The 27,687-nt window shown below is 42.4% G+C and overlaps 1 protein-coding gene across 2 annotated transcripts in view; it reads left to right on the top strand.

Moving 5' to 3' along the window:
• LOC145774649 (uncharacterized) overlaps positions 1-26,989 on the top strand; it is a 28,026-nt gene extending 1,037 nt beyond the window's left edge. The window contains exons 2-5 of one of the 2 annotated variants that reach the window (XM_082585942.1): positions 1,564-1,704; positions 11,118-11,270; positions 24,838-24,976; positions 25,669-26,989. In XM_082585942.1, coding sequence (XP_082442068.1) covers positions 1,662-1,704; positions 11,118-11,270; positions 24,838-24,976; positions 25,669-25,783 — 450 coding nt within the window. In that variant the 5' untranslated portion in view covers positions 1,564-1,661 and the 3' untranslated portion in view covers positions 25,784-26,989. Of the gene's footprint in view, positions 1-1,380; positions 1,705-11,117; positions 11,271-24,837; positions 24,977-25,668 lie in introns of those variants that run through there. The other variant, XM_082585943.1, reaches the window with a different exon arrangement.
• Positions 26,990-27,687: the final 698 nt, after the last annotated feature.

The raw sequence follows: 27,687 nt of genomic DNA on the forward strand, positions 1-27,687 counted from the left end.
TTGAGAAGATCTGCAGGCCAGATACATTATTGGGTGTTGACTGTTTAATGTATGATGGAAGGAAAAAAGTGCAGTGGAAGAAAGAGACAAACTTGGAGAGATGATGTAAAACAGTGAGTTGACTTGTCAAGCATCAGAGAAGAAAAAAATAAAAGCTGAGGAACGTGACGTGTGGAAGCAATTAGCAGCCAACCTTCGGCTCGGAGACGGCACGTAATGAATGAATGAAGCTTATTATGTAGCCTACTATTATAGAATCTTACAATAAATAAAGTTATTTCGCTATATATTATATATTGCTCCTAGCCAGATTGTAGGAATCACAGCAGTCGCAGGACTCTAAATCAAAAGTTGCAAGTAAAAAGATTATTTTAAATAATGATAATTTTTCCAAAATTATACATAATTGCACCCTAGTGTCTCATCAACCATCCTTATTGATAATGCAGACAAAAAATTGTTTCATTTTAATACTTCATCGTGAATTAAATTTCAGGAAGCCTTGATAAAGTCTCATGTGCACTGTGCAGTTATATTAAATTTCTGTGCAACTATTTTTTTAAATGTGAAGTTCATTTTTATCCACGATCCTGGTGCTGTGAAGCCGCAATGTGGGATGTAGGCTACTATAAAATGTTGTCGAACGAAGTCAGAGACATCTGAAGACGAAGCACTCTAAGCATGCGAAAAACAAGCGTATTATTTAAGCACCAAGAAGCGGCATTGAAGTGAAACTGGTTTGACTCAGCAACGAACCCAGTGCTTTTACTTTACCTCTAAGCAAGTCAAGCTTTAGTAGACCACCCTACAACTGGTTGATTGTTTCTTGTGTATAGCAGGCTCCATCATGTGTCGTCTCCAAACGGAGGGTTGGGTGGCATTTGCTTTCACACTTCACGTTTCTCCGCTATTCATAACAACCATACATTGAAAAAGTAGTAGAGTACTGAAATTGCATGTACAGGTTGTCTGTGTCTTGGGTGGCGTGATGTTCACCAAACTCAGATTTGGGTCGCGCTTAGAAAAGTTTGGGAACCACTGATGTAGTTGGTCAGTATAGCATAGTTAGTTGTAAAGAAGATAAGAAAGCTATAGCCTATACAGTATACCAAAGGATTATTATAGCTTATAAAGCTAATAGCTTCAATCTTTTTGTTGTATATTGCAAAGCAAGATATAATAGTTCATTTGCTTTTGCAAGGTTTTTGTTTTGTGTTCTGTCGAGTTTCTTGTACCCTAGAGTTAACAAGGGCTTATATTTTGCAACTTTTAGATGTCGCTAATTTATTTCAAAAGCTACTTCTAGTTGAGATCCCTTTCAAAAGTTTCTTTAAGTCTCCGTTGTGTTCAAAATCAATTGCATTGTCACATAACAAATATACTAAAAGTTTCTCACCGGTGTACAAGCTGAGGAAGCGCAAAATCATTTCTTTTGAAAATGTGAGATCGTTACATTTACTCTGGCTATTTCATTTGTCTCTTTAGGCTCTATTACTGGCAGTGATTGCTTTATTGCGACCTTCAAAACTTTATATATACCGGTACTGTATTTTTGTGTTTTAGATGAGTTTGTGATAAGCGGAGGAAAGGATGAAAACAGGTTTATCGATACAGTGGAAACCTTTAATGTTTGCTTTCCCTCTCAAAAATGTCTTGCTCCGATGGTAAAAGCTCGGTGTAGTCATGCAATGGTTATTTATAAAGGTAGGTAGTTTGTACAATGTGCATTGTGCATTTTTTGCTTCCAATAGCTTTCTGAAGTTATTATTTTTGATTGTGCTGCGTAGACCTTTCTCCTTCTTTTGCGTTGTGTGTTTTTTGATTTAGTCAAGGATTTCTAAAAGTACAAGATGCCAAACTACCTTCGAAACTACGTTAAATAAGAAGTTGTCAGGTGTTGCTTAATCCAAAATGCTATTTTTAACCAGCTTAGAAATAAACCAATGGTTGTTCAATAAAGCTGTCCAAAACTATGCAGTATGCAAAATCCCACCACTTTAAATTATTTTCTTTCAATGCAGCGATGTTTGGAAATGTATGCCGGGAAAGCAATTAGGTTACAGCCTGACTAATTTTAAACTATTCAGCAGCTGTTACGCAAAATTAAATTTTTTTAAGGGGAGCATCAGTGCATCAGTCAAGTTTTTAGTGTGGTTTTCATTAAATTTGAAATTTAGTTTCAACTAGTATTTTCTACAGGGCTGAATAGTCCAATTTATTTTGTCGTATCTACGCTTACACCTGGCTGATGAGTTGATAAGAGATCACTTTGGATTCATGCTTGCAGTGTTTCCAAATTTTCGGCTAGGTTTAACTGAAAAGCATTAATTTATATTTGAGCAACGTGATTAAAAACAACATTTTGTCTAAAAATTTACAGCAAGTCTGATTCTTCTTCTTCTCTCGTTTGACTTGTAGTAGCTTAGATTGGCAATGCCTTATCGTGCAGCCATGATACGGTAGTTGGGTCCAGTTTTCGAATACCAATGATTCCACTTGGGGGCCGTAAGATGGGGCATTCGTGGAGTATGTGTTGCATTGTTTGTTCTACCGCTCCGCAGACACATATCGGCGTATTATGCAACCCCCACCTAAATAGATTAGCTCCAGTGCAGCCAACGTCACATCTGATCCTGTTCAATGTGACCCATGCCTTTCTTGAGAGGTCTGCTCCAGGAGGGATGGAGAGTGCTGGTATAACTGAAAACTGGGGAGGGATATGTGGCAGCTCGTTCCATTCCTGGGCCCATGTCTCCATGCAGCTGAAGTTTTTATCCACAAGCTGTGTAGCATATCGATGAAATGGGCGCCTTGATGACAGGCGTTGGGGTCTGACTGGTCCATATCTTTGGGAGTGACTGTGGAGAAGGTGTTGAGGATCGAGTCTTGCATGCAAAGCCAGTTTGTGAGAGGCTTCTTCCCTACGGACATGAGCAGGAGCAATGCCAGCCAAAGTTGGCAGATAAGCAGTAGGTGTGGGGCGGAGACAGCCAGTGATGATGCGCAAGGTGTCGTTAATGCATACATCCATCTTTTTTGTGTGTCTGCTACGGTTCCACACAGCTGTGGCATATTCGGCTGAGCTGTAGACCAAGGCTAGTGCACTTGTACGCAAGGTTGATGCTCGGGCTCCCCATCCTGTTCCTGCAAGGCTTCTCAAGAGGTTATTTCTCGAGGTAACTTAGGCACGGAGTGACTCGATGTGGGGTCTGTAGGTCAACTGTCGGTCAAGTTTTACTCCAAGGTAAGTTGGGTTTGGAGTATATGGTAAAGAATTTCCTTTTAGCGAGACAGACAGTTGACGCTGGGATTCCCGATTATTTAGATGGAAAGCGGAGATTGTTGTTTTAGACGCATTCAGTTTGAGCCTCCACTTGTCCAGATAGTCAGCCACCAGTTTCAGGTCAATTTCAAGTTTTCTTACCACCTCGTGCCAGTTCCTGTGAGCGTATAGAAGAGCTAGATCATCCGCATAGCCATACTGTTGCGATGTAGTGCATGGGAGGTCACTTATATAGATATTAAATAAGAGTGGCGATAGTGTTGACCCTTGGGGGACGCCATTTTTCAGGCGGCGTGGTCTGCTGGGTTTTCCCTCGTTGGTATGCAGTATGAAGGTACGGTTCGAGATGGTCTCTACCAGAAACTTAACCATGTGTCGGTCAGGAATGAGTTGTAATAGTTTCATAGTAAGACCGCGGTGCCACACAGTGTCATAGGCTGCTGTAAGATCCACTAGGACAACACCCACCTTCTCACGGGCTTCAAAACCACTTTCGATGTCATCCGTAAGCTTGACAACCTGGTCAGTTGTACATCGGCCGCGTCGGAATCCAGCCTGTTCTTTTGGCAGTTTTGGATCAACGATTGGTTCGAGTCTGCTCAATAAGAGACGCTCAAGTAACTTGTATGGTACACAGAGCAAGGAAATGGGCCTGTAACTTTTAGGGTTATCAGCTGGCTTGTTGGGTTTTCTAATGGCTATGATGTTAGCTTTCCTCCAGATCTTTGGGAGGAGCAACTTCTTTAGGCAGAATGACATGAACTGTCGCAGCCACTCTCTTGCGAGTGGTCCAATATGTTTAATTAGCTCTGGTGGGATCTTGTCTGGGCCTTGTGATTTGCCAGTTTTTAGGTGTTTGATGGCTGCGTCCAACTCAGAGATGTTAAAAGAGGTACGGTAGATAGGAAACAGCTTGAACTGGGTACCTTCCATAGTTGGTTGATTTCATTTTTCACTGCTCTGGCATGCGCTTTATCAGCTCCTTGATATTGGCCATTTGCGAGAAGTTGTTTCGCTATGGAGTTGGCCGTTATAGGGCATGGCTTTGGTTTCGTGGTCCTGCCTGTGAGGCGGTTGAGCGTTGACCAGGCTTTACGACTTGAGTGGGTGAAGTCTATTCCAGCGACGGATTCCTCCCATCTATCTCTCTTTTTCCTGTTGATGCAGTCTGTTAAGTCTGTAGCGGCTGCCGCAGCTGTCAAGCCAGGTTCGGATGACATAAAAATATCATATTTTTGCTGACATTCGTTATCCCAGGTTGGTATAAAATTTCTCCTGCAGCTCCTTGGGATGGATAATTTGGCTGCCTTGATAAGGTGTTGGCAGAATTTTTTGTATGCTGCGTCCACTCCTACGGTGTTTGCTTCAGGAATCTGGTTACATTGCTGCTCTACAAGGTCGTTGTACTTTTCCCAGTCCGCTTTCCGGAAGTTCCATCTTGGGATGTTTTTAGTTGGTACTGGCCGAATTGGGTTAGAAGGGACAATCAGTGAGGGTCGATGTTGGGACCGATTGCATAATGTCTAGCAAGTCTGATAACACGTTTGCATAATGCATCCTACTCTCAGAAGCAAAATGGCACAAGTTGCGCTTTCTGGTACGCTCTTGATTTTCCTGGGCATAGTCAGGTCCAGATCCTTAAGTTTATTAAACTTTACCATAAGGATGTCGCAGTGGCGAAATGGTTTCAACTCGAATGACCTCAGACATTGAAGTTAGGGTGTTCAGAGGTATCGGTTACGTTGGGATGGACGACATGGGCTCTCTGTGCCCATCCTGTGAGTAACATCTGCATCCAAGCAGATCAGAAACGAAACCCATCTGCTAAGAGCCTCCACCCTGGCGGCACAGCTGCAGCAGCAGGGGATAATTGACAAGTTCAGACGCCCCACCATCCTGCAGCTCAACATAGAAGGCTACACAACTAGCAAGATCAAAGCTGTGGAGCAGCTTGCCCATATCAACCGAGCACTCGTTATCCTCCTCCAAGAAACCTTCTGCAGATAGGCTAGCTGTTCCCAGCTACATACTAGCCTGGTCCAAGCTAAGCATGAAGTACGGCATTGCCACGTTTGGGCATGAGAGCCTGAAGTGGACCTTTGTCGATCAACCTCCATTCTCCAACCAATGCCGAGATTGAGTGGGTATGCATTATGTATCTCAGACTAAAACATCGTCAATATCTACAAGCCCCCCACCTTTGCGAATGTTGCCATCATCCCTTCAAATGTTTCCTTCACCTAGTATCTACGCTGGCGATTTCAACTACCAGCACATCGACTAGGGCTACAAAAACACAATCAGCGACGGAGAATTGTTTGCTGACTGTGGCTCTAGTCTACCAATGATCTTGTCTTCCTATACAACACAAAGGAACCAGCCAGTTTCCACTCCGGTCGTTGAGGAACAAGGACAAAACCTGACTTGGCCTTCGCGAGTGTCGACTGCTTTCTTCCAAGCAGGCGTGTGCTTGAGAAGCTGCCGGGCTCCCAACGTCGGCCATTCGTCATCAACGCCCCAAAATTTGTGGCTCCTGTCCCGAGTTCCTCGGTGAAGCGATGAAACTTCAAACACCCGATTGGAACCAATACAGCCTCTTGACTAATGAGTTTACTGCAAAGTTACCATCACCTGAAACGTACAATGTAGACATACCAGGACTTCTGTGATGCCATAATAATTGCGGCAACGGCCAAAATACCACGTGGCGGTTGAACCAGCTATATGCCATGCTGGGACTTTGAATGTGAGACCTCCTATCACTCCTACCTAAACGCCACACCTGGTACTGCTTCTAACACCGCCGCCACCAGACTACTTGAGCGGCTGGACGCAAAGCAGCTTGAGCGATGGAATGAAGCCGTCCAAGACATTGACTTGTCACACTCAAGCAGCAAAGCATGGAGCATGATCAACAACCTTACTGGGCGCTCAGCAAATTCTCCTCGCCAGTGGCCCGTTTCTGCTAATGCCATCGCTTCCCAGCTAGTGCAGAATGGGGTTTACAAGACAAAGGACCGCAAGGCATCCCGCCTTGTTGCCAAGGAAGTATCTGCCCTGTGGCGGGTGGAAACACCACAAGAAGAAACAATCTCTGGAGATTTCACTCCAGAGCAGTTCACCACCGCCCTCCACCTAGTGAAACCACTCAAGTTTCCAGGGCCGGATAAGATCTGTCCTGAGCTTGTGCTCCATGCTGGACCTGCCCTCAAGTTCTGGTTACATAGATTCCTTTCTTCCTGCTTACACCACCTCACAATCCCAAAAATTTGGAGAAGAGTTTTAGTAATTGCAATCCTTTAGGCTCAAAAGCCACCAGAGAACCCAAGTAGTTATTGTCCGATATCCCTCCAAGGTTTGTGTTCCTTTCAAATCCTCAAAAGGCTGATCTATGCCCGCGTCAACGCAATAATTGACCCGCTCTTTCCAAAAGAGCAAGCTGGGTTCCGGCGCGGAAAATCCACCATACATCAGGATACACTTTTGACCCAAGACATTGAGGACGGCTTTGAGGCAAAAAAAGGCTGGCGCTGTCTTTCTAGATCTTACAGCTGCTTATGACACCGTATGGCACTGCAGCCTTACTTGCAAGCTGCTTCGCCTGCTTCCAGACCGACATATGGATCATAATAGAATTATGGAAGTTGTCAGAAATCGAAGCTTCACTCTCACCACCGGCAACTATCGGCATAGCAGACTATAAGACGCCTGAAAAATGGTGTACCACAGGTGTCGGTCCTGGCTCCACCTCTTTTCAACATCTACACCCACGACCTGCCAACCACGGTCTTACGCATATGCGGACGCGAACGACCTGGCAATTTTTCACTCCACAAAGTTGTGGGAAAACCTAGATGACACCTTGAGCTAGGACATAAAAACCCTCTCAGCTTATTTCCGGAATTGGCAACTAAAACTCAACGAAACCAAAACTGTGGCAGGAGCTTTCCACCTACACAATCGGAAAGCTGATTGTGAGCTACAGCAGGACTTCCCAAACTTTTTTGCTCGCGACCCCTTTTAATCTTCTAAAATTTTCCGCGACCCTTTACAGTTGACATGATAAACAGTGCAAAATATACATTTGTGATATTTATTAAAAGGCATAATTCGAAAGAAACTAGAGTAGCATCAAGCTACCGATACTCGAAACCTGCTACTTTACACGTAACCCATTGGAAACAAAATACAACCGAAAACACATTTATTTAGTGTGATGAGTGCGACTGCTTTCTGCTGCAAAGCAAATCCTGTCGTTGTACAATGTTTGTTACTGCTGGTCTCAAGGCGGTTTCAATGTTGCTTAGTTTCGAACGGTATTTTTTTGCGATTGTCGTCAACTTTGACAACGTTGACTCGCACAGACGCGTGAACACAAACGGCAAGAGTGCAGTCACTGCTGAGTGAGATAATTAGGCCTATAGATATTCCGTTTTAACCAGCCAAAAAGTGTGAAACTTTTTCCAGAAATTCAAGCCGCAACGTAGAGTCACAAAATAATTCAGCATGTTATTTCTGAGATTTGGAAGAGAGGTGCTTGGTATTTTGTTTTTGTATTGCAAATAGGTTTTGGATCCAATCTAGTTTGGCATTGTTTAATTCTGGAAGAAAATACTTTTAAAATTGTTTCAACAGATTTGACAAGTGGTCGATAACCACAGGCTTAAACATTTGGTTCCACATCACTGTTAGTCAAAAACTCTAATAATTTCGTTCAAATGAACCATTTTCAACTTCTTCTTTCTAGATGTTTAAATTTTTAACGAACTCTTCAAGTTTTTTATTTCAATGTAAAAACTTTGTTTTTTTTCCTTAGATCAGCGTTTCTTAACCTTTTCTGGCTCTAGCACCCCTGTAAACAGGCCTGATCACTCTAGCACCCCCTAACTATTGTTGACATACGACTACTACAGTGCCGACCAAAAGTTTAGTAGAGGCCGAAATTTTGGCATGCCTTCAGATTGCTGGCGATATATTTTGTAATGAAGACTCTTGTTGTTTAACAAATTGTGCTGTTGTTTTAACGAAGTTGATTCAGGATTTGGTATTTGACTTTCATTCACCAACAGAAATTCAATTATAATCATATGCAAGTGAATCAACTCTCTTAAAACAACAGCACAGTTTGTTAGGCGACAAAAAAATACAAAATATACCTCCAACGATCAAAAAGCATGTCAAAATTTCGGCGCCGCCATTAAACCTTGAGCTGCATTATTGAAAGGAAAGCGATGTACAAATTGATCATTTTGTTCTTCAAAACTACTGTCGTCATTGGTGATAAGCATAACTTAAGCATACTTAAGTTACCCAGCTGGGTAACTAGTTGCACATGTATCACTGGGATTTCTGTTGTTTCTTATGTGTGACCAATTTCTCTATTCGAGGCTTCGTGTTGGTCAAAGCCACTCTCATATCGTGGAGCAACCCATGTTGAAGGCGACTCCTTTGTTTTTATTTGGAGCATGGTGGAAAACGCCTTTTCACACAGGTAGGTAGTCGGAAATGGAATGACCAATTTCAGTGTTGCTCGTGCCAATGCAGGATATGCTGTCAACTGATCACACCAGAAATCAGCAAGCGGAAGGACGAAATTTTTTCCAACAACTCTGATTCACCTGCATGTCAATCAGCTCCTCCTTTAGTCTATTATCATCACTCATGCTTGCCAAGAAGGGCTGCTGTATCCACTCTGGATACGAGTGATTTGTGGGAATGTATTTTGCCATGGTGGTTTCTAGAAGCGAGAGGTGAGCAACAATATTACAACAAAGCACCCACCAGGTAAGTTCGCACAATCTACTCAGGATCAATTTGCGTGCTTGACTGGGAGATGACTACAATAACAGCAAATCATGTAGGCTACTTCGAAACAGCAATCATTGATATGACAACTGATGATACTGGCAGAAAAATGAAAAAATGCAGAAAAGTAAAATGGCATTTTTTGGTATTATACTGCATGCATTTAGCACCCCCTACAGTCTATTCCAGCACCCCCAAGGGGTGCTAGCACCCCCGGTTAAGAAACGCTGCCTTAGATGGATAAATTAAGTTCTTTCCATTTGTCAAGCAAATCTCACAAATAGCATAATTTTGAAAGTCAGATGTCGTTGCAGAAATGATAGACCAAGTTTGATTTTTTTTTTTCCGTTGGAAAAACCACGACATTATTTTTTAACGTTAATAGCATTTTTAAAGTTTTGTTTTTGAGAGCCATCTTACTTCACAATGCAGCAAAAGGGATTTAAGCTGAACTCTCATTACATTTCACCATATATACTGTACTTGCAAAAATACGGGTATTGAGTGCGCGACTCTTAATAAAGTTAATATTTTCACAGCATCTTGCACAATAGCATTTCGATGAGGATATGTTCTTTTTAGGTATTAAAGTCTTGCAATGTATCATAGCCTATAGTGTGTAAATGCAATAATGGTGTAGGCCTATCACTCGCAAAGCGCACTTCTGCATGAAACCCAGCTGTAGGTCCTGTCATTAAAGAAGCTCCCTAAGTAGACATGCCTACACAGTCCTTCCAAAATAGCTTCACTTCCGTGCAAAAATTGACGAAATTATCGTTGCCGTTTGATTCTTTTAATCAGCTTTCGATTGATTCGATTAGTTTTACTTTTTCAATATTGATCTACTAGCATGCAGTCCTCAAGCTAGCCCACAACCAGGGCTAGGCCTATTTACGCAGAATCTACAACTCAAGTTACGAATAATGTTTTGAACAGTTACATCAATTTTAACAAACATCAGTAAGTTGGTTACTTGAAAAGGGCTAACATGAGTATGGCCGAAAACGTTTGTAATTTTTAGTTTATTTTCATGTTATTATACTAAATGTCGTCTGGTTGTTAGGTTTTATTTGTCAAAAATTTAGGAAAGCTCGAAATCCGGTAACCAAGGGAATACGATATCACGTATCAAGGGCTAAAGTCTGTAATTTTTTTCGGGATCATAATAATAATAGTGGTTATTTTTATATAGCGCTGTATCCATCGCAGAATGCGTTGCTCCTCAGCCCTTTTACAAAGCAGACAGTGTCAATGCAGCCGTATAGAGGCGCGACTGAGTACATTATTACCTAAATCCATTCCATTGCTTAGTGCTCAGCAGGAATTAAATTCAGTACCATGTTTAAAAAGTCTTTGGTATGACCCGACAGGGTATCGAACCCATGCCTACCAATTCAGAAACGAACGCACTGAGCCACCGAGCCGGTAATAATAATTATAAGTTTTATCTTCTTTTATTGTCGCACTTGGTTCCAAGCATTGACTGCCTCTTACATAAAAAGTTTCCAAGATTCTCTGTTGTTTGCTGTGTGTATGTTGGTGTTGTCGGTTTGTTGGTTTAATTAGGTTAATCTTTGCCTTGGGCACGCTTCCCTTCAATTTTGTCTGTGAGAGAGAGATGTTCTAATTTTCCTTTTCGCAGCACGTGTCCTAAAAATTGAAGTTGATTTTCTTTTATTTTTTAGTAGATTCTTTGTTTGTTTGACTTGATTAAAAACAGTTTGGTTGCTTTTTCTGTCAGTCCAGGAAATCCTCTGCATTTTTTGACTGAGAAGCCTTCGTCGGTCGTTCAAAGCCTCTACAAGTAGGCGAAACTTCCAGAATTTAAGCTTCCTAAGAAAGCTTCTCAGTCCGAGAATAACGATTCCCACAATCAGTCAGTTACAACACTAGTAACTGTTTGATTGTGTTGTGCATTTTGTACTGTTTTGGTTGTTTAACCTGGGCTGGCAGTTCGTCGGCGTTTCTCTTTTGTAAAATTAAGCTGGCTGCACAGTATTTTAAATATTTTGCAATCTTGATTACTTAGGTCATTTGCTGTGCAGTTTCGGTGGCTGTTGGGGTTCTCCAGCGGAGGTATTGAGCATCAACAAGCAAGCATGGGAATTGAAAAACCCACAAAACACATTTAGTAGTCACTGCTGTGCTGCTGTTGCAACAAGTGCAGGAATACACGTTTTCCGTAAGTCATGTACCAGTTTTAAGATTTGCCACTTTAATCTTATTTTTGTTTGGCCACGCCAAAAGATCAAAATATCGAACAAGCAAAGTTTGCACAGAAGGTAAAGTGAAAAGAAAAAAAATAACAAAACAAAACGCAGTAGACAACCAAAACGATGGTAAGACAACATTTAGACATGGACCGGTCTCAATTTGGCGACACTGGGCGAGTTACCTCAAAATCGCCACTCTTGGAAACAATTAACCCATGTTGATGTGCGATCTCCTCAAGCGGAGATAGCGATTGATGATAATGAAGTAAGCCATAAAGCAATAAAAAACTTCAAATATTGCGCTTAATGGGTTAGGTTGATTCTAAAACAAACGAGGATAAAGATTGTATTAATGCAGAAACTCATAAAATACTTTTATCTTTAAAATTATTAAAGTCTGCACGTCGTAAATCAGCAAACCTTTACTTCACTAATTTTCAACGTATTCGTTGTCGTGTGAGCCTCTGGGGTCTATCCTTTTACCACCCCAGATTCACAATGTTCCCGAACTACACTGGAAGGCTACTAAAGAGCAGCCAATTTTTGATTTCATCATCCATGACGCGCAGACCTTCCACTCCGTTAGGTGGCTTGAAAATGGTACAGTCATTGATGATGTGGTCTGCGGTCTGTTCCTCGGCACGACATTCACAGGAGGAGGAAGAGGCCATACCTCATTGGTGCATGGTTGAGCGGAAAAGCCCGACGCCCATACGTAGACGGTTGAGGCGCACCCATGCATGTCTTTGTAGTGTTAGGCCGATGGGCGTGTGTCGGCGTCGGAGATGAACGAATAGAGTCTGGTGGTACTTGACTTCCATTCAGAATTCCATTTATAGTCCGCCCAAGTAGCCGCAGAGATGTCTTGTTTATCAGCTTCGTTGACTAGAAGCTGAGCGGCTGGCACGAATGCGTCTTGATTTAAGTCGACGGGAGTGGTCGTTTGAGATAGCAGTGATTTTGTGGTGGAGAAGATGGTTGCGTTCCAGTGCCCGTCGACCGAAGGAAATAGTGACTTCTTTGCGACGAAGCTCAACAGGTTGGATGCCAGCGAGAATGGGGAGATTGTCTGATGATGTGGAACGCAGGCATCCGGTCACTGTGTGCAGGGCGCTGTTTATGGCAGTGTCGATGTTATGGCAGTGAGCACTGCGGCACCAGACAGGTGCACAGTATTCTGCTGAAGAGTAGACAATGTATTGACTTCTGCTAACCACTAAAAAACAAACAGCTTTGATGTGACTGAAAGCAGGGCTTGTGGTGGTGGAGTCGGAAGGTTTTGGCTTGTCCGGAATCGGAGCCGTTAAAAAAAAAGGCCGACTCCAGCTTGATACAAAACAATAAAATTTTGTTCGAAATCGTTCTTTAAAACATTGTTTCTTGCTCTCCGTATTGAGCTCTACAGCTTCCCCAGAAAATAGAAGCGGTGTCGAACCAACGCCCTTTCTAGTGTCGTTCTAAGGCTCGATGCGGTCTGCTATATGCCACTAAATCTGGCATTGTTAAGCTTGTTCCCCAAGCTTGTGCTTGTTAGTTTTTATGAAAATCGCCATTTTAATCACAACTTAAAGTGAAGTTAAATTTAAAGATACTGAAAAAGAACAAAATTGAAAAAATCTGGCAAGACTGTCGGCCTTTATGAACCAAGGAGTCGGAGTCGTACACTTTTTTCCCTACTCCGCAGCCCTGACCGAAAGACGATGATGATATCAGAAATTCGTTTGTATAGCAGCGGCTCTTAACCTTTTCTGTCTCGCTACCTCACTTGAGTACCCTGGGCATCTCCTCTACCCCACCCTTGTCCGAAAAGAATAGAGCAACAATAGAGTTTGCTGAGTCACCAATAAACGAGCAGCCAAAACACGAACAGGGCAATAAACAGAAAACGCAATGCCGGAAATGGAGAAAAGGGATTAAAACAATTGCTGCGCGGAAACAATCGGCCACCCCCACTAGTGAGGAACAAACCGACGATGGATTATGATGATGATGATGTTAATATCAAATCCCAAGAAACGTGATTAATGAGAGACCTGAAATTGCTTCGCTGCCATCAAACGGTTGAACCATGGGACATCAGAAGTGAGGCGACACCTCAAGTTGCCATCAATAACAAGCTAGTTTCGAGTCTGCATCTTCATGGCTAGTACGATTGAAAACCCTGCTACATAGCGATACGTTGATGCGGTCTGGACAAGAACTGTAAGGGCTTCCTTCACTAACTGAGGATATTCCTCTCTTTGGGTTACCCGCAGAAGGAGACCACGCTTCCACCATCTTGTAAATCGGTCCTCAAACGGTTGTTCTCTCTCAGCCTCAGGAATTTCATCTGAACGAGGGTATCAGGAATTGTTTTTTCGGTCGCTATAAATGGTCGCATGATCCATAGGCATCACTTTCCCGTTTTGTCAGGCCTGGGAAATACTGTTCAATCGTTTGCATCACAGCGACAAGGTGTGCTGAGATCTCATCTCGAAAGGAACACTGGGTATTCGGAACAGCTCCCAGTAACTCAGTTAACTCCCGAAAAACGGACGTATCGCCATCATTGCCCGCCTTGTGTACAACTCCAGCGTTCTCTTGAATCCTGGAACCTTGTCTATGGCGATCAGCATGAGAGACTGATTGCCCTGCAGGCGAACGTCCAAGGCGTTTACGTAAGAGAAAAAGTCACACAAATAGGCAACCTTCGTCAAGAACATTTTAATCCTGCATCTTCTCGTGGGGACGGCTCTGCTTTCCATTACAACCCCTTTCCAGAGAGAGAGCGATCTCTCTCCCAAGTTTCAGCACACGGGTAATAACAGCAGCATAAAAATAATTCTGTTTGTACCGTACTAATTGATGTTCTGCAATCAATTAAATGGAACATCAAAACCAACCATCAATTAGTTTTGATTAAAAATTGATAACAATTAAGTTTTGCCCTGTCCTGCTCACTATCCCCTGGAAAACTCCAAATTACCTCAACTGGGGTAATTACTTACAGGTTAAGAACCGCTGGTATAAATACTTTATTTGTAACAATGCTTTTAAAAACACTAACTTAGTGACGTATTTTTGAAATGTTACTGTTGTTTAACTTGCATTCAAATTTTTTTTATCAATCTAATCCTATCCATGTATCTGTCTGTCGGTCGGTGTCTGTCTGTCTGTTTGTCTGTCGGTCGGTCGGTCTGTTTATCTATCTATACGATTTAACGTCTCTTGTTTCCCGTATTGCTAGGGCTGGCCAACAAATTTCCATTTTATCTGATGGCACTTCTCTGTGCCACGTGGTCCTGAGGGTCGACTGAAACAAAATGTGCAGTCGCGGATCTTCCCGAATGTTGTCGAGCCAACGCCTCATCGGAGGTCCTTGAGGGTTATTCCCATAGACGTCGAAGGACTGGATTTTCTTCGGCCACGTAATTTCTTCCATACGTTGCACGACTGCACGTGTATGTACCAACGCAGCCTTCTCCATTTCATGATATCTTTAAGCTGATGGATGCCAAGCCTGGATCTCAGCTCTACCATCCTCACTCGGTCAGAAAGGCACTTGGAACAGATCCACCGTTCCATGGCATTGTCGTGGCGACATAGCCGATTTTGCTCTTCGACAGTAATGGTCAATTGCTTTTCCGTTTTCCAGGTCAATTGCACCCTCATTGCAGTGGCATTCATATAGCCTCCCGATTTCCCAATTATGTCACCAAGATAATGAAAGATAGGCACGACATCAAATTCTGCATCACCAATTGTAAGCTTGTCAGCAGTTGGCTGCGAAACTACCGTTCACAGCAGTACATCCGCATACAATATCTCCCATATGCTTCATAATTTAGGAAATTTTCAAACCACAGGTACAATTTTTTTTTTCAAATGATGATAATAAATTTCACTGCAACTTCAAAATGATTGGGGGACACGTGCCCCTCGTGCTCCTTAGACGCTACGCTACTGATTGATAATATGTCAAGGATAAAAGTTGGCGGTTTAAATTTAAAAAAGTTACGCGATGTTGGTGATGTTGATTACGCGATTACGCTGACTGTTCTGTTAGGTGAACCTGGAGACATGGTGAGTAAATTTTAAATCTTTGACTGAATCGCAAGAAGGTCTTCAAAATATAGTGGCTAATGTTAATTCAGTTGGTAAAGAATTTAATATGAAAATTAAAGCCAAAGAAACCAAATTATTTATAATCACAAGCTCATCAGACACTCCTGTCGAGTAGGTTACTCCTAACTATAACTGGTACTGAAAATGTAAAAAAATTCCTATCTTGTGCATTCAATAACTGAAGATTAAAGGTGTGGCTATGAAATTCTAACGCGGATAGAAATTGCAAGAACTGCATTTGAGAATATGAAAAGTAAAAATCAATTAAAATTTATCAATTCGTCAAAGGATATTAAAAATGTCATTCTTTATTACAAAAATACATGGAAAATCAGCAGAGCCCTATTGGCATATGCATTTCGCTCTAACTATAGAGCATCATTAGTGCCTTATTCAAATAGAATAAGGCACTAATGATGGCACTGGATTCTATTTGAATAAGGCACTAATGATGCTCTATGACTAATGATGCTCTATGATTTGAATAAGGCACTAATGATGCCTTATTCAAATAGAATCCAGTGCCATCATTAGTGCCTTATTCTATTTGAATAAGGCACTAATGATGCTCTATAGTTAGAGCGAAATGCATATGCCAATAGGGCTCTGCTGATTTTCCATGTATTTTTGTAATAAAAAATGATTAATTGATACTTGATGGAGAATCGCTGGCCTGCTGCTTCTTAGTCAGGAGATCCCCTAGCCTATCCTTAATGGAAATCAATATATGCATTATAGATATTAAAAATGCTATATCTGGTCAACCCTTTTATACAGTGCATAACTGAGTGGTGAGAGGCTAAGAGCCCTGGGTCGACGTTTGAAAGGGCACTAGCAGGGCTGCAATTTTTTCTTTCTTGTCGAACGACCAAAAATTCTGCGTTTGTTTGTCGAATAGTAATATGACGTCACAAGAGTCTGATAATGCGTTTGGCCGCGAATTATCGCACAAGTTGTGTGGATGTACGTCAGAATCATTTCCTTAAGTTTTTAATTGCACACTAGTTGAGTGATTGCAAAGGAGTATCAAGCGCTAAGTTGTGTACCTACCGGACGACGCGGACGTGTATATTATTTGTTTTACTCCAGGAAGAGAACTGTTGTAAACGCGAAACTGAGGATCGCAAAAGAAAAATGCCCTTAGGCTATCGTAGTCGTCGTCGGCTCCAGCTCATGTCTGAGCATTGGTTTCATCTTCAAATCGAGTTTGGCTTTGGATGGTGATGTCGTATAGGGCTTTGGAGGCCCAGTCTATGATGGAAAAGACGTGGGCAAAAGTCACATTGTATGGAGGGTGGGGGCGTGGTAGTTTTAGCTTTTCTTTTCTAGTGTTTCGTTTTTCTTGGGCTTTTGTATTCTGTTTTGTTTTTTTTAAATTTCTTTGCCTTCCCTAGTTCTTTTTCTCCAGAGTGATCTGTCACTAGCAAGTTGTTCTCATGAATCCAGATCAATGTTTGCATGGTTGAGGGAGACTTTCAGCTGATCTTTGTATTTCAGTTTTGGTCTTCCGGGGGTCTTTTCCCTGTCTCTAGTTCACCATAAAGCGTTATTCGAGGAAGCCTCGTTGGGTCCATTCGCACAACATGTCCTGTCTAGCGAAAGCGATGTTGCAATATAGTGGTTTCTAAACTGGGCAACCTGGCGCGATCAAGGATTGCATCGTTGGTGAGACAATCCTCCCAACGAGTGCCTAGAATTTGCATCAGTTTCCTCTGCTGGAAATTTTCAAGCCGTTTGATGTCACGGCGGTATAATGTCCAGGTTTCACAAGCATAGAGAATGGTGGATAGAACGACTGCCCGGAAGACCATAATTTTTGCGCGGATAGATAAAAGCATGGTTGTTGAAAACACGGTGGTTAAGTCTTCCATAGGCACAATGTGCTGCTTTTGTACGATATTCAATATCCTTTGCACATGTTGGTGCTGTTGAAAGTATGCTACCAAGGTAGGAAAAGTAGTCCACTTCACCTAGAGGTATGCAGTATGCACGTACCCGCACGCAAACACAGTTAGGAGCGAAATATGCGAGTTTCTAAATGTTTGATGCCAGGCGTTAGAACTTCGATCATTTTTCCGCAGTGTTCAAAATGTTCTTCTGGAAGAGAACTTCATTCCATAAAAATAGCGGCTTTTTCATCTGTGTTTGTGAACATTTGGTCGGAAACTAGGCTGTTTTCCCGATGTGAAAAACTTTCATAACAAGTATCCAACAGAGTCATTTTAACAGTGCAATATTGTTAATTGACTCATACAAACTAGCATAGACGTTACAACTAAAAGTAGCCTAGGTTATTTCATCTATTTCTCTATGGTTATTTCATCTAAAAAAGAAACCCGTTGTGTCGAATAGTACGAAACGTGTGTGGCGAAATGTTTGATGCCATCAGGCGTTAGAACTTCGGTCAAAGCACTTTCCCACAGTATTCAAAATGGTGGCACGGACGCCTTGGGAATTTCTCGCGTGAAGCGTCGCTTTTAGCCCTTGCCTTGAAGTACCTGGCGGAAGAAAATTTACGTAAGTCGGCTCTCTTATATTTGCATCACGTGATGCTCCAATCCCCCCGATTGTTCCTAGACTTGACTTGACGTCCTTTCGCAGTTTTATTTTCCTTTTTTTAAATTTTTTATTCGTAAGGCACGGCGTTTGTCGAATAGTGACGGCGCGTGTCGAGCGGCATTGCCGCAAAAAAAAGCTAAAATTGCAGCCCTGGGCACTAGTGCGACACCGCTCAAGAGCAGGTGGTTGTGTTTTTGGTAAGACACTTAAAGGCATATCTGAAGGTGGACACAAAGATTGGCTGAAAACCTGGGATCTGACAGAATTTTTTTTGGAAAATTAGAGAATAAAATTGAAATATTTAGGACACACACTACGGCAAAACTCTTTACGAAGATCATTAATAGAAGGGACAAGAAACAAAAGCACACCAAGAATGATTTGGACAGCAAACATCTCTAAATAAACGAAATTAAATTATGAAAGTGCGGTACGAAAAGCTCATGCTCTTGAACAAGAGAAAATTGCCTCCAACCCTCTCAGTACGAGGAAGGAACACAATGATGATTGGGAAAGGGGGAAGAACAAGCACCTTCTCGTGGTCCCTCCCGTCAGTACCATATCTTCAAGAAAAAAAGATATGCGAAGCGAAGCTTGTCATACTCGAGCAAACTAGGCTCAGGTTCAGCGCAGGGTGGATAGGGAAACACCCTTCTCAGGGCGCGGCAGCTCCTCTGTCGAAAAGTACCGACGACCCACCGTACTGCAGCTGAACACCGAGGGCATTACGGCCAGCAAGCTCAGCATCATCGAGTATCTGGCCACAAAACATCAGGCCCTCGTCATTCTCCTCCAGGAGACCCACTGCATATCTGTGGATAAGTTAGTATTACCCAACTTCACACTCGCAGGCGCAACCATCAGCAGGAAACACGGCCTCGCCACGTTTGTCCATGAGCAACTGAGCTAGACGCCAATAGACCGGTCCAGTGCCCAATCGGAGCATAGACATATCAGGCTATCACATCATCAATGTCTATAAGCCACCACCCTCACGCTTAACACCAACAGCCATCCCAGTGTTCCCCCAACCCAGCCTCTATGCTGGTGATTTTAATTGCCACCACGTTGACTGGGGCTACAACACCACCAACATCGACGGAGAAAGCCTGGCCTCATGGTCAGCCAATAATAACCTCACCCTACTGCACGATCCCAAGGGTGCAGCGAGCTTCTTCTCCGGACGCTGGAACACTGGTACAAACCCCGATCTGGCTTTCGCAAGTGATGACCCCGATAATTGCCAACCGGACAGACGTGTGCTAGAGAAGTTCCCCAGGTCCCAACATCGACCCTCGATTATCACGGCTCCAACGCTCATAATGCCTGTCCCGAGCAAGCCTGTTAAGCGATGGAACTTCAGAATGGCTAACTGGGAGTGCTATAGCCTCCTCACAAATGAAGCCACACAGTATCTCCCATCCCCTCACACCAACAACGTGGAAAAAGCCTACCACGACTTTTGTGATGCAATAACATCAGCGGCAAAACAATCCATCCCCCGCGGCCGACGAAAGACCTACATACCGTGCTGGGATAAGGAGTGCGAAAGCCTCTACTCCGACTTCCTCCACGCCCCTCAGGGCAATGACACCAACAGCTCAGCCACAGCTCTGCTGGCAAGGCTGGACTCAAAGAGGAAGGAGCGCTGGACAGAAGCCGTTGAATCAATCGACTTCACGCACTCCAGCCGCATAGCATGGAGTACACTGAACAACCTAACTGGCAGATCACGTGCCTCTCGTCAACAATGTCCCGTTTCAGCAAATTCCATCGCCTCACAACTTGTGGAGAACGGGAAATACAAATCGAGAGACCGTGAATCAGATAGATCCGTCTTGCAAGAAATGACGGACCTCTGGAGGGTAACAACCCCAGACGGGGACAACACCTCGGGTGAGTTCACCCCGGAAGAATTTTCCGCCGCCCTCTAGCACATATAGCCAGGTAAAGCCCCGGGCCCTGACCACCTTTGCCCGGAGCTGATACTCCATGCTGCTGCCTCTTTATCAATGCTCTAGCCCTTATTGTCACAAATCACTCGGCCGACATTTCTGAATTAGCCCTCCCCCCCTAATTTTTTTTTCTGGGTGCGCTACTGCGGCAGTCACCAATTCGATGTAGGGATTCTTGCAAAGCCATGACAATTTTTAATGGCGTACGCTCGCAACAGTTGCATGTTAAGGTAAAGTCCTGGTTAAAAGACTTCCTTTCCTGCTGTTTGCGCCACCTGAGAATTCCCAGAATCTGGAGAAGAGCCCTTGTGGTTGCAGTTTCTAAGCCGAATAAGCCCCCAGGGGACCCGAAGAGCTACCGTCCAATCTCACTGCTCTGCATCCCCTTCAAGATCCTCGAGAGACTCATCTACGCCCGTGTCGAACCAATAATAGATCCGCAGCTCCCCTGTGAACAAGCTGGTTTCCGACACGGACGATCAACCGTAGATCAGGTCACACTTATGACCCAAGACATTGAGGACAGCTTCTCGGCTAAGAAGAAGGCTGGCGCCGTGTTTGTTGATCTCACGGCTGCCTAAATGATACCGTATGGCATAGCGGCCTTACCTGCAAGTTATTCCGTCTGCTCCCTGACAGACACATGGTCCATATGATGATGGAACTTGTGCAAAACCGCAGTTTTACCCTCACAACCGGTAGCGGTCATCAAAGCAGACTACGCCGACTTAAAAACGGCGTCCCACAGGGCTCAGTCTTGGCTCCTCTCCTGTTCAACATATACACCTACGACTTGCCCCCCACCATCTCCAGGAAATATGCTTACGCAGACGACCTGGCACTCCTGCACTCAGCAGGAAACTGGCAGCCAGTGGAGAGGAACCTCAGCCAAGACATGCAAACACTATCAGCATACCTCCAGAAATGGAAGCTACAGCTCAGCAAGTTAAAGACAGTGTCGGCGGCCTTCCACCTTAACAATCGGGAGGCACAGCGTGAGATAAACATCAACATTGATGGGGAACGCCTGCCCTACTGTGCCGAACCAACATACCTCGGCATAACCCTGGACAGGTCACTCACGTACCGCCGGCACTTGAAGTCACTGCGCAAAAAACTATCTACACGCGTCGCACTTTTGAGGCGATTGGCGGGTTCCGGCTGGGGAGCTGGTACTAAAACTCTTCGCACAGCTACCCTAGCCCTTGTTCATTCCACCGCTGAGTACTGCGCGCCGGTCTGGTGTCGTAGTTCTCACACCCACCAGATTGATAATGCCATCAACGACGCACTGCGTACTGTGACTGGATGCCTGCGTCCCACTCCAACGGACTGCCTACCCATCCTAGCAGGCATCCAACCCGCTGAGCTACGCCGTAAAGGAGCTACGATTTCTCTCGCTCGCCGCGCTTTGGACCCCGACCATCTCCTCCATGCAACATTCAAGAGACCACCACCTATAAAGCAGCGGCTGAAATCAAGACGCCCCTTTGTGCCTGCCGCACAACAACTACTAAAGAACGCAGAAGAACTTGGTTTAAGTGCGGCACACTGGACGAACCATATGTGGAACACGGAGTGGCAAAGTCACACCTCCACGCTCCGTGACTTCATACCCGACGCCGATCCCCATCCACCAGGGATGTCCCTCGCAAGGCTTGCGTGGGTCAGGCTTAACCTCCTGCGAACTGGCGTCGGCCGCTTTCGTTCGGACATGCACAAGTGGGACCTGGCTCCTTCATCAGAATGCGAGTGTGGTGCCACTGAACAGACCGCAGACCATGTCATCCACCACTGCCTAACCCACCGGCCTCCACACGGTGCGCATGGTCTGAGGGTCCTGGACGACGAGACTGCTGAGTGGCTGAAGATTTCCTGCCCTCCAATCTAGCCTGGAAGATCGCTGATACGCCATCATCATCAATGATGATTAACCTGTAGGCTTCTAAAAATTGTGAAATGAGCTTTGTAGCTTGTATATGTATAGGCTACAAACTTTGGTTTGGTGAAAGTGAGCCGCTTTTGTTTCTAAATTCCCGCGCCGATTCAGTTTGCTATTTCGCACCTGGCTGTTTAAAATTTAAATGCTAGAACAAAATATGCACTTTTGCCTCTCTGAAATATTTGTTCCGAAATAATCAAGACACCGATTAGAAAATTTCTTATCGATTTTTTGGCAACTCCTGATGGACTCTGCAAAAAGCCAGTCTGTAACGCACCCAGCATGGGGCTAAGGGGCCTCGAGCCCCCCCCCCAAACCCGCCACCAAAAATAAAGTTTTTGTATGTTCTGCAGAATATCTAAACCGGACTTCGTATTTTCTCTCCTGATATCGAACGAAATATTTTCGTTCAGCTTGCCACTTAGTAAGCAACTACAAAGTAAACAATTGGACATTGGCAAGTGCAATTACACACGAGAAAGCCCTTGAGAAAGTTATGACGTGAGGCTGGATACTGTCGAAAAGTTCAACGCAATTTACACGAAAGGTGCAAAATTATTTCTGATTTGTTTCAAGACAGCGTTGCACTGAGAAGAATTGCTGAACATCAAATTCATCGGAGCAATTTTGTTGCAGAAACGCCTGAAGATTGTTACCGAAGATCTATATTCAATTATTATTCATTCCATTCATCGACGATTTCATCTCCCAACTTACACCCGTTTTTTAAAGCATGGCAACATACTTGAGGCGTTTTTTCTGTTACTTCCCACTGGATGTCAGTTGACAAACCTAGATAGGCAACTTTTCTCAAATTTGTGTGAATTTTACTGCGAAGATTTGGAGTTGGATTTTGATTCTTTGTTGCTAAATGAATTGACGGTTTGGAACGAACCGTTTTGCAGTAATGCTAATGACGTGCCTCCACCGACATTGGGCAATTGAAGCAATATTGCTATGCGATTCAGAAACCTATTGCAATATTTACAAATTGTTAAAAATACTTGTAACCTTGCCAGTTACCACTAATTGTACAAGCGAACGCTCGTTTTCAACACTGAAGAGGATCAAAAGCTATCTGCGAAGTAGCATGGGAGTAGAAAGGCTAAATGGATTGGCAATGTTGAACATTCATTGGGAAATTCCAATTTCACCAACAGAAATTTTAAATGAACTTCAGAAACATCAAAGACGGCTTGACATCAAATTGTAGCTCGTTGGCTGGTGAATTTTGTTTTCGTTCTGGAGTTACGTTACAACCTGTTTCTTTTCCTCTGTTTAAGAACCTTCTTTGACTAAAAACTTTTTTTGATTTTGCATTTTTACACCTAATTTAATGTTTACACAAGGCATTGTATAAATGTATAATATAATGATGGGGGATAAAAAGCATATAATGGATAAAAAGTTTTGGTTTATTCCATTAGAAATTCAGGAGAATGAAAACGCGCAATTTAGCAAAGTAATGTGTATCGGCCCTTATTAGGAGCCTGAAGGGTGTATTTTCATTGCTAAAATCAAATATTTTTCCAAGGGAGCTTGAACGCTCCGCTGGAACTCTGGCACATGTATCGGCAACCGGTGGGTTGAGGCAGACTTGGACAACTAGATAATTTTAGTTGTCTAATTCGATAAATTAGAGCGAAATGTCGGTAATTCTAATCTAATTCGGTAAAAATTGTTTGCTCTAATTGTAGTTCTTATCCAATCTCCAGTTTTGCTAAAAATTTAAGTTTATACAACAGTAGTTTTTGGCAAATGGAAGGATACTGCGCTTTTATCAACGTTATGCAAAGAAAATGCAATAAAACGATCAAGATCAAAGTGTCATTCCATCTCTTGAGCAGCAAAGTCATGAAAAATTCGATTAATTCATCAATTCACTGACGTTACAATGTATATTAATTATTTATGACGTAAGTTTGTTTGTTTGTTTGTTATATCTTTATCCTGCATTGCGAGAAAGCGGACTTGAGCGCTATGCATCGGTGTACGCCTTCCGACGTACATCTGACCCACGCTGCAGCCGACGGCAATGTCTGTTTCCGGTTGTCTACTCTAGTTATGACTTAAATTTGGTACTACCCATTACTCGAAATCGATCACTGGGTAGAGGCAATTATCGTAAAGTTTCTTACCCAGAGAAACAACAGCAAGTGCGGGTGGCTGGAGTCGAACATGCAGGCTCTCGACTGCGAGCCCAACGCGCTAACCACTCGGCCACTGATGGTGGAATGACACTTTGATCCCGAGTTGCCATATTGGGCTTTTTATCCAGCTAAAAATAGATATATGACAACTGCGTCCAACTAATTTTAATCTGGTTTAAATTCTACTCTAATTTGTGAAAACTTGGGTAGCTCTAATTCTAATCCTACTCTAATTTGTAAAAGCTTAAATTATAATTCTAATCTAATTTCGAAAAAGTACAAAAATTCTAGTTGTCCAAGTCTGGTTGAGGGCCGTGAGTGCCTTTAGATATTAATTAAAGTAATGGGCATAGGCCTATTGTCACTGTCACTATTGTCACAAATCACTCGGCCGACATTTCTGAATTAGCCCCCCCCCCTAATTTTTTTTTCTGGGTGCGCTACTGCGGCAGTCACCAATTCGATGTAGGGATTCTTGCAAAGCCATGACAATTTTTAATGACGTACGCTCGCAACAGTTGCATGTTAACGTAATCGTATCTAAGATCTTGCAAATTTATAAAGAAGACATAAATTAGTTGAGCGTTTGTGACTGTGAGATGGCACCCCGTGGTACTCGTAATTTCGAGAACACGGTTACGCTAATTACGTGTAGCCGTGTTGGGGTGTACAAAAATAAGACTTACAATGACATGACAACTAGGGCATGCAGGCAAAAACTGAATTCGTAGTTTGAAGTTGCACCAAAACTCTCATGAATCAGTTCAAAATGTCATGCAACAAAAATGTAAATGTGTGTTTGTGATGTTTCTTTTTGTAAACGCAGAATGCCAGAACCAGGAAATACTGTTCTACAACGTTCGTGCTGAACAGCTCCAAAGAACTGGTGTAAATGTTGATTCCTACTACGTAAACAACTCTTTTGATGCCATTTCAATTGAAGAAAAGATTTTTACTTTTGGCTGGTCTGTACTGAAATTTGTATTTTGTTGTTGATAAATGCGTGTGACTTTTAGAACAAATCCGGTATTCTGGAATACAACTGTACTTTAATAAGAAATGGTAGCCGTACTGAAAGCGTGCCGGCTTGGCAATCCGCTCTCTGGACAGGTACTGTGTTGCACAATGATACGACGTCATGAACAGTTAGCTCAGTGGTTACGCGTCCGGCTCAAGATCACGCGGCGCTGGTTCGACTCTCGGGGTGTGCGCTTGAGCAACGCATTTCAGGACTGCTCTCCATTCAGCGGCACCTAGTGAATGGAATAATTCACCGGCAACAACACTTCAACAATCGGAAAACTTCACTCTGCCAATCACGGTAACCGCCCCTGTGTCAAGAGCCTCTACAAGTATGCAAAAGTTTTGCAGCGAAACTACCAGGAATAACCTATCAAGGCTTTGTCAGTCCGAGAATAAAGATCTAAAACCAACCAATTGAATGGCACTTTTTGGTTTGTAACAAATTTTATACTAATTGATTAGAAATCTCCTTTTTTAAAACTAAATTTAAACGCTGTTGCAAGCGACTTGATTTGATCCACTTGCAAGCGGCGTGTACGTATGGTGCACATTATATATTACTACTTAGACAATTTAGTCATTATATTATACTCAGACATCATTTTTCGGTTGATACCACTTCGTATTATTTTAGGAAATCAAAAAAAAATTGTTACAGCCTTATAGAATATGATATGTCGTCTGGCTCTCAAAAACAAATTTGGACGGATGATTGTGAATTCCAATCGTCTGTTATCACAGCTATTTGAGTTGGATGCAACACTCAACGTGGATCATAGTAGATCACAACAGAAGTTATGACTTCAATAACATTAGTTTACAATACTATGCTTGTTCTGCCTGCAGACAATGTACAAGCAGAGGTCTTGTCTTTTGAATTTTACTGTATTTTCTTTACATTTTAACCACGAAGTATTTTGCAAACGTTGCTTAACTCTAGATAGCCGCATATTATGTTCTAATGTTTATTAACAAATATTTTTGTAGTTTGCTTTCATTTCATTTTTCTTATGTGTCAAAACAATTCCATTAAAAAAAAATTTGATGTTTTATTTTTTTAACAATTCCAATTCTCTTTATGTTATTTCATATAGTCCGCTAGTAGGCCTATTTCTTTACTGAAAAGTGTTTGTGTCATTGAATTTCGTTTTGTGTTGCGGTTTTGACTCAAATATTTTGAAAAGAAGGTTGTGCTCTTTACCATATATTCTCTTATTTCCTTTTGTGATTGTGGTTCATTTACAATTTTAGAAATTAACGTCTTTTTATTTCACTTATATGCAGAAAGCATCCGATTACTTACATGTGTTGGTCGAGTAATCTTTTCTTTTTGTTGTGGTGTGACTACCAACAAAATTTGATTTTGTGCTCAAATTTTGTAAATATTTTTTATCCTGTGTAGCTTATCATTTTCCTTGTTGTGTGTAGCCTAATTGCTTTTATCGCATGCCACTGAAATAGCTTAGTAGGCCTACCGGTTGTCAAGTTTGTTTTATATTCGTGGAACTTACGCACCCCTAATAATCTCGTGTTAAGTCATTCTGTTGAATTTTTTTATTTGGTTAATTTCATATTTCACCTGTTTAAATGCTACATCATGTGGATAGTATTTGCGTTGAAGGCTACGGTGGTAATAAAAAGTAAACTGAATTGAAAATCTCATGTAAAACTTGTGCAACGGAACTCTTTCGTGGTTACGCTACAATGAAAAGTCATTGTGAAAATGGTTTGAATGCTTGGCTGCATTTTTCCAATGAAGTTTTAACATTTGAACTGTGCTGTCATTATGTAGGTATAATATTGTCAAGCACTTGAAACCTCATAGTAGAAATGAAACTCAAGCGAAAAAGAGAGCGAAAATTTTCTTTTTACCAACAGGTTTCATTTTATCTGTTATCGAAATATTAGGTTGTTCGCATCAAACAAGAATGTCCATATTTGAATAACAAAAAATAAAAGACATAGCCTGCAGTTGTATACAATCAGCAGCGGCTCAAAAGTATTTGAAGTGATATTACAAGTTCAATTTGTTCAAGCAACCAACCAGTAAAATTTAACGTTATCAAACAATAAATGTTGATCTTTGTGCGGTGGCAGCTTTCCAGGGTTTATCTAATATCTTTTGTACACAAAACACTTGTGTCGGTTATGTTTTGCAAGGCAGATTGTCAGCTTATGTTTTTCATGGAGACTTATATACACACTAACACAGGCCATGCCAACGTGTAAGTTTCATAATATTTAACTTGAAGCTAATCTGCTCCATTTGATAGCTGTCAAAATCGATAATAGCCATTCAGTTTCCAGTCTAGTAGGCTAGTTGAAAAATATAGGCTATCCTATGTCGTATTTTTGTACGATTTTGGCCTAGTTTTGTGCAACTGTTACCATGTAAGTATTGAACTGGATTTTGGCACTTGTGCAGAATTTGATAAGATGAAACGTTTGTATAATTTTTTTAAAAGCCAAACTAGGAGTTTTGCAGTGATTTGAGATTTAGCGATCACACTTTTCCCAATTTAGTTTTTTATAACCATCATTCCAAAAAACTTTAGCCTGGAGTTCGAAATCTAAATCATGTTAGTCTCCAGTTATTATTATAGGTTGGCATGTTAGCAAAGCTTAATTGTGTATGTAGGGCGGTAAGCCGCTA

The sequence above is a fragment of the Aplidium turbinatum genome, chromosome 7, assembly GCF_918807975.1.
Source record: "Aplidium turbinatum chromosome 7, kaAplTurb1.1, whole genome shotgun sequence".
Classification (NCBI taxonomy): Eukaryota; Metazoa; Chordata; class Ascidiacea; order Aplousobranchia; family Polyclinidae; genus Aplidium; species Aplidium turbinatum.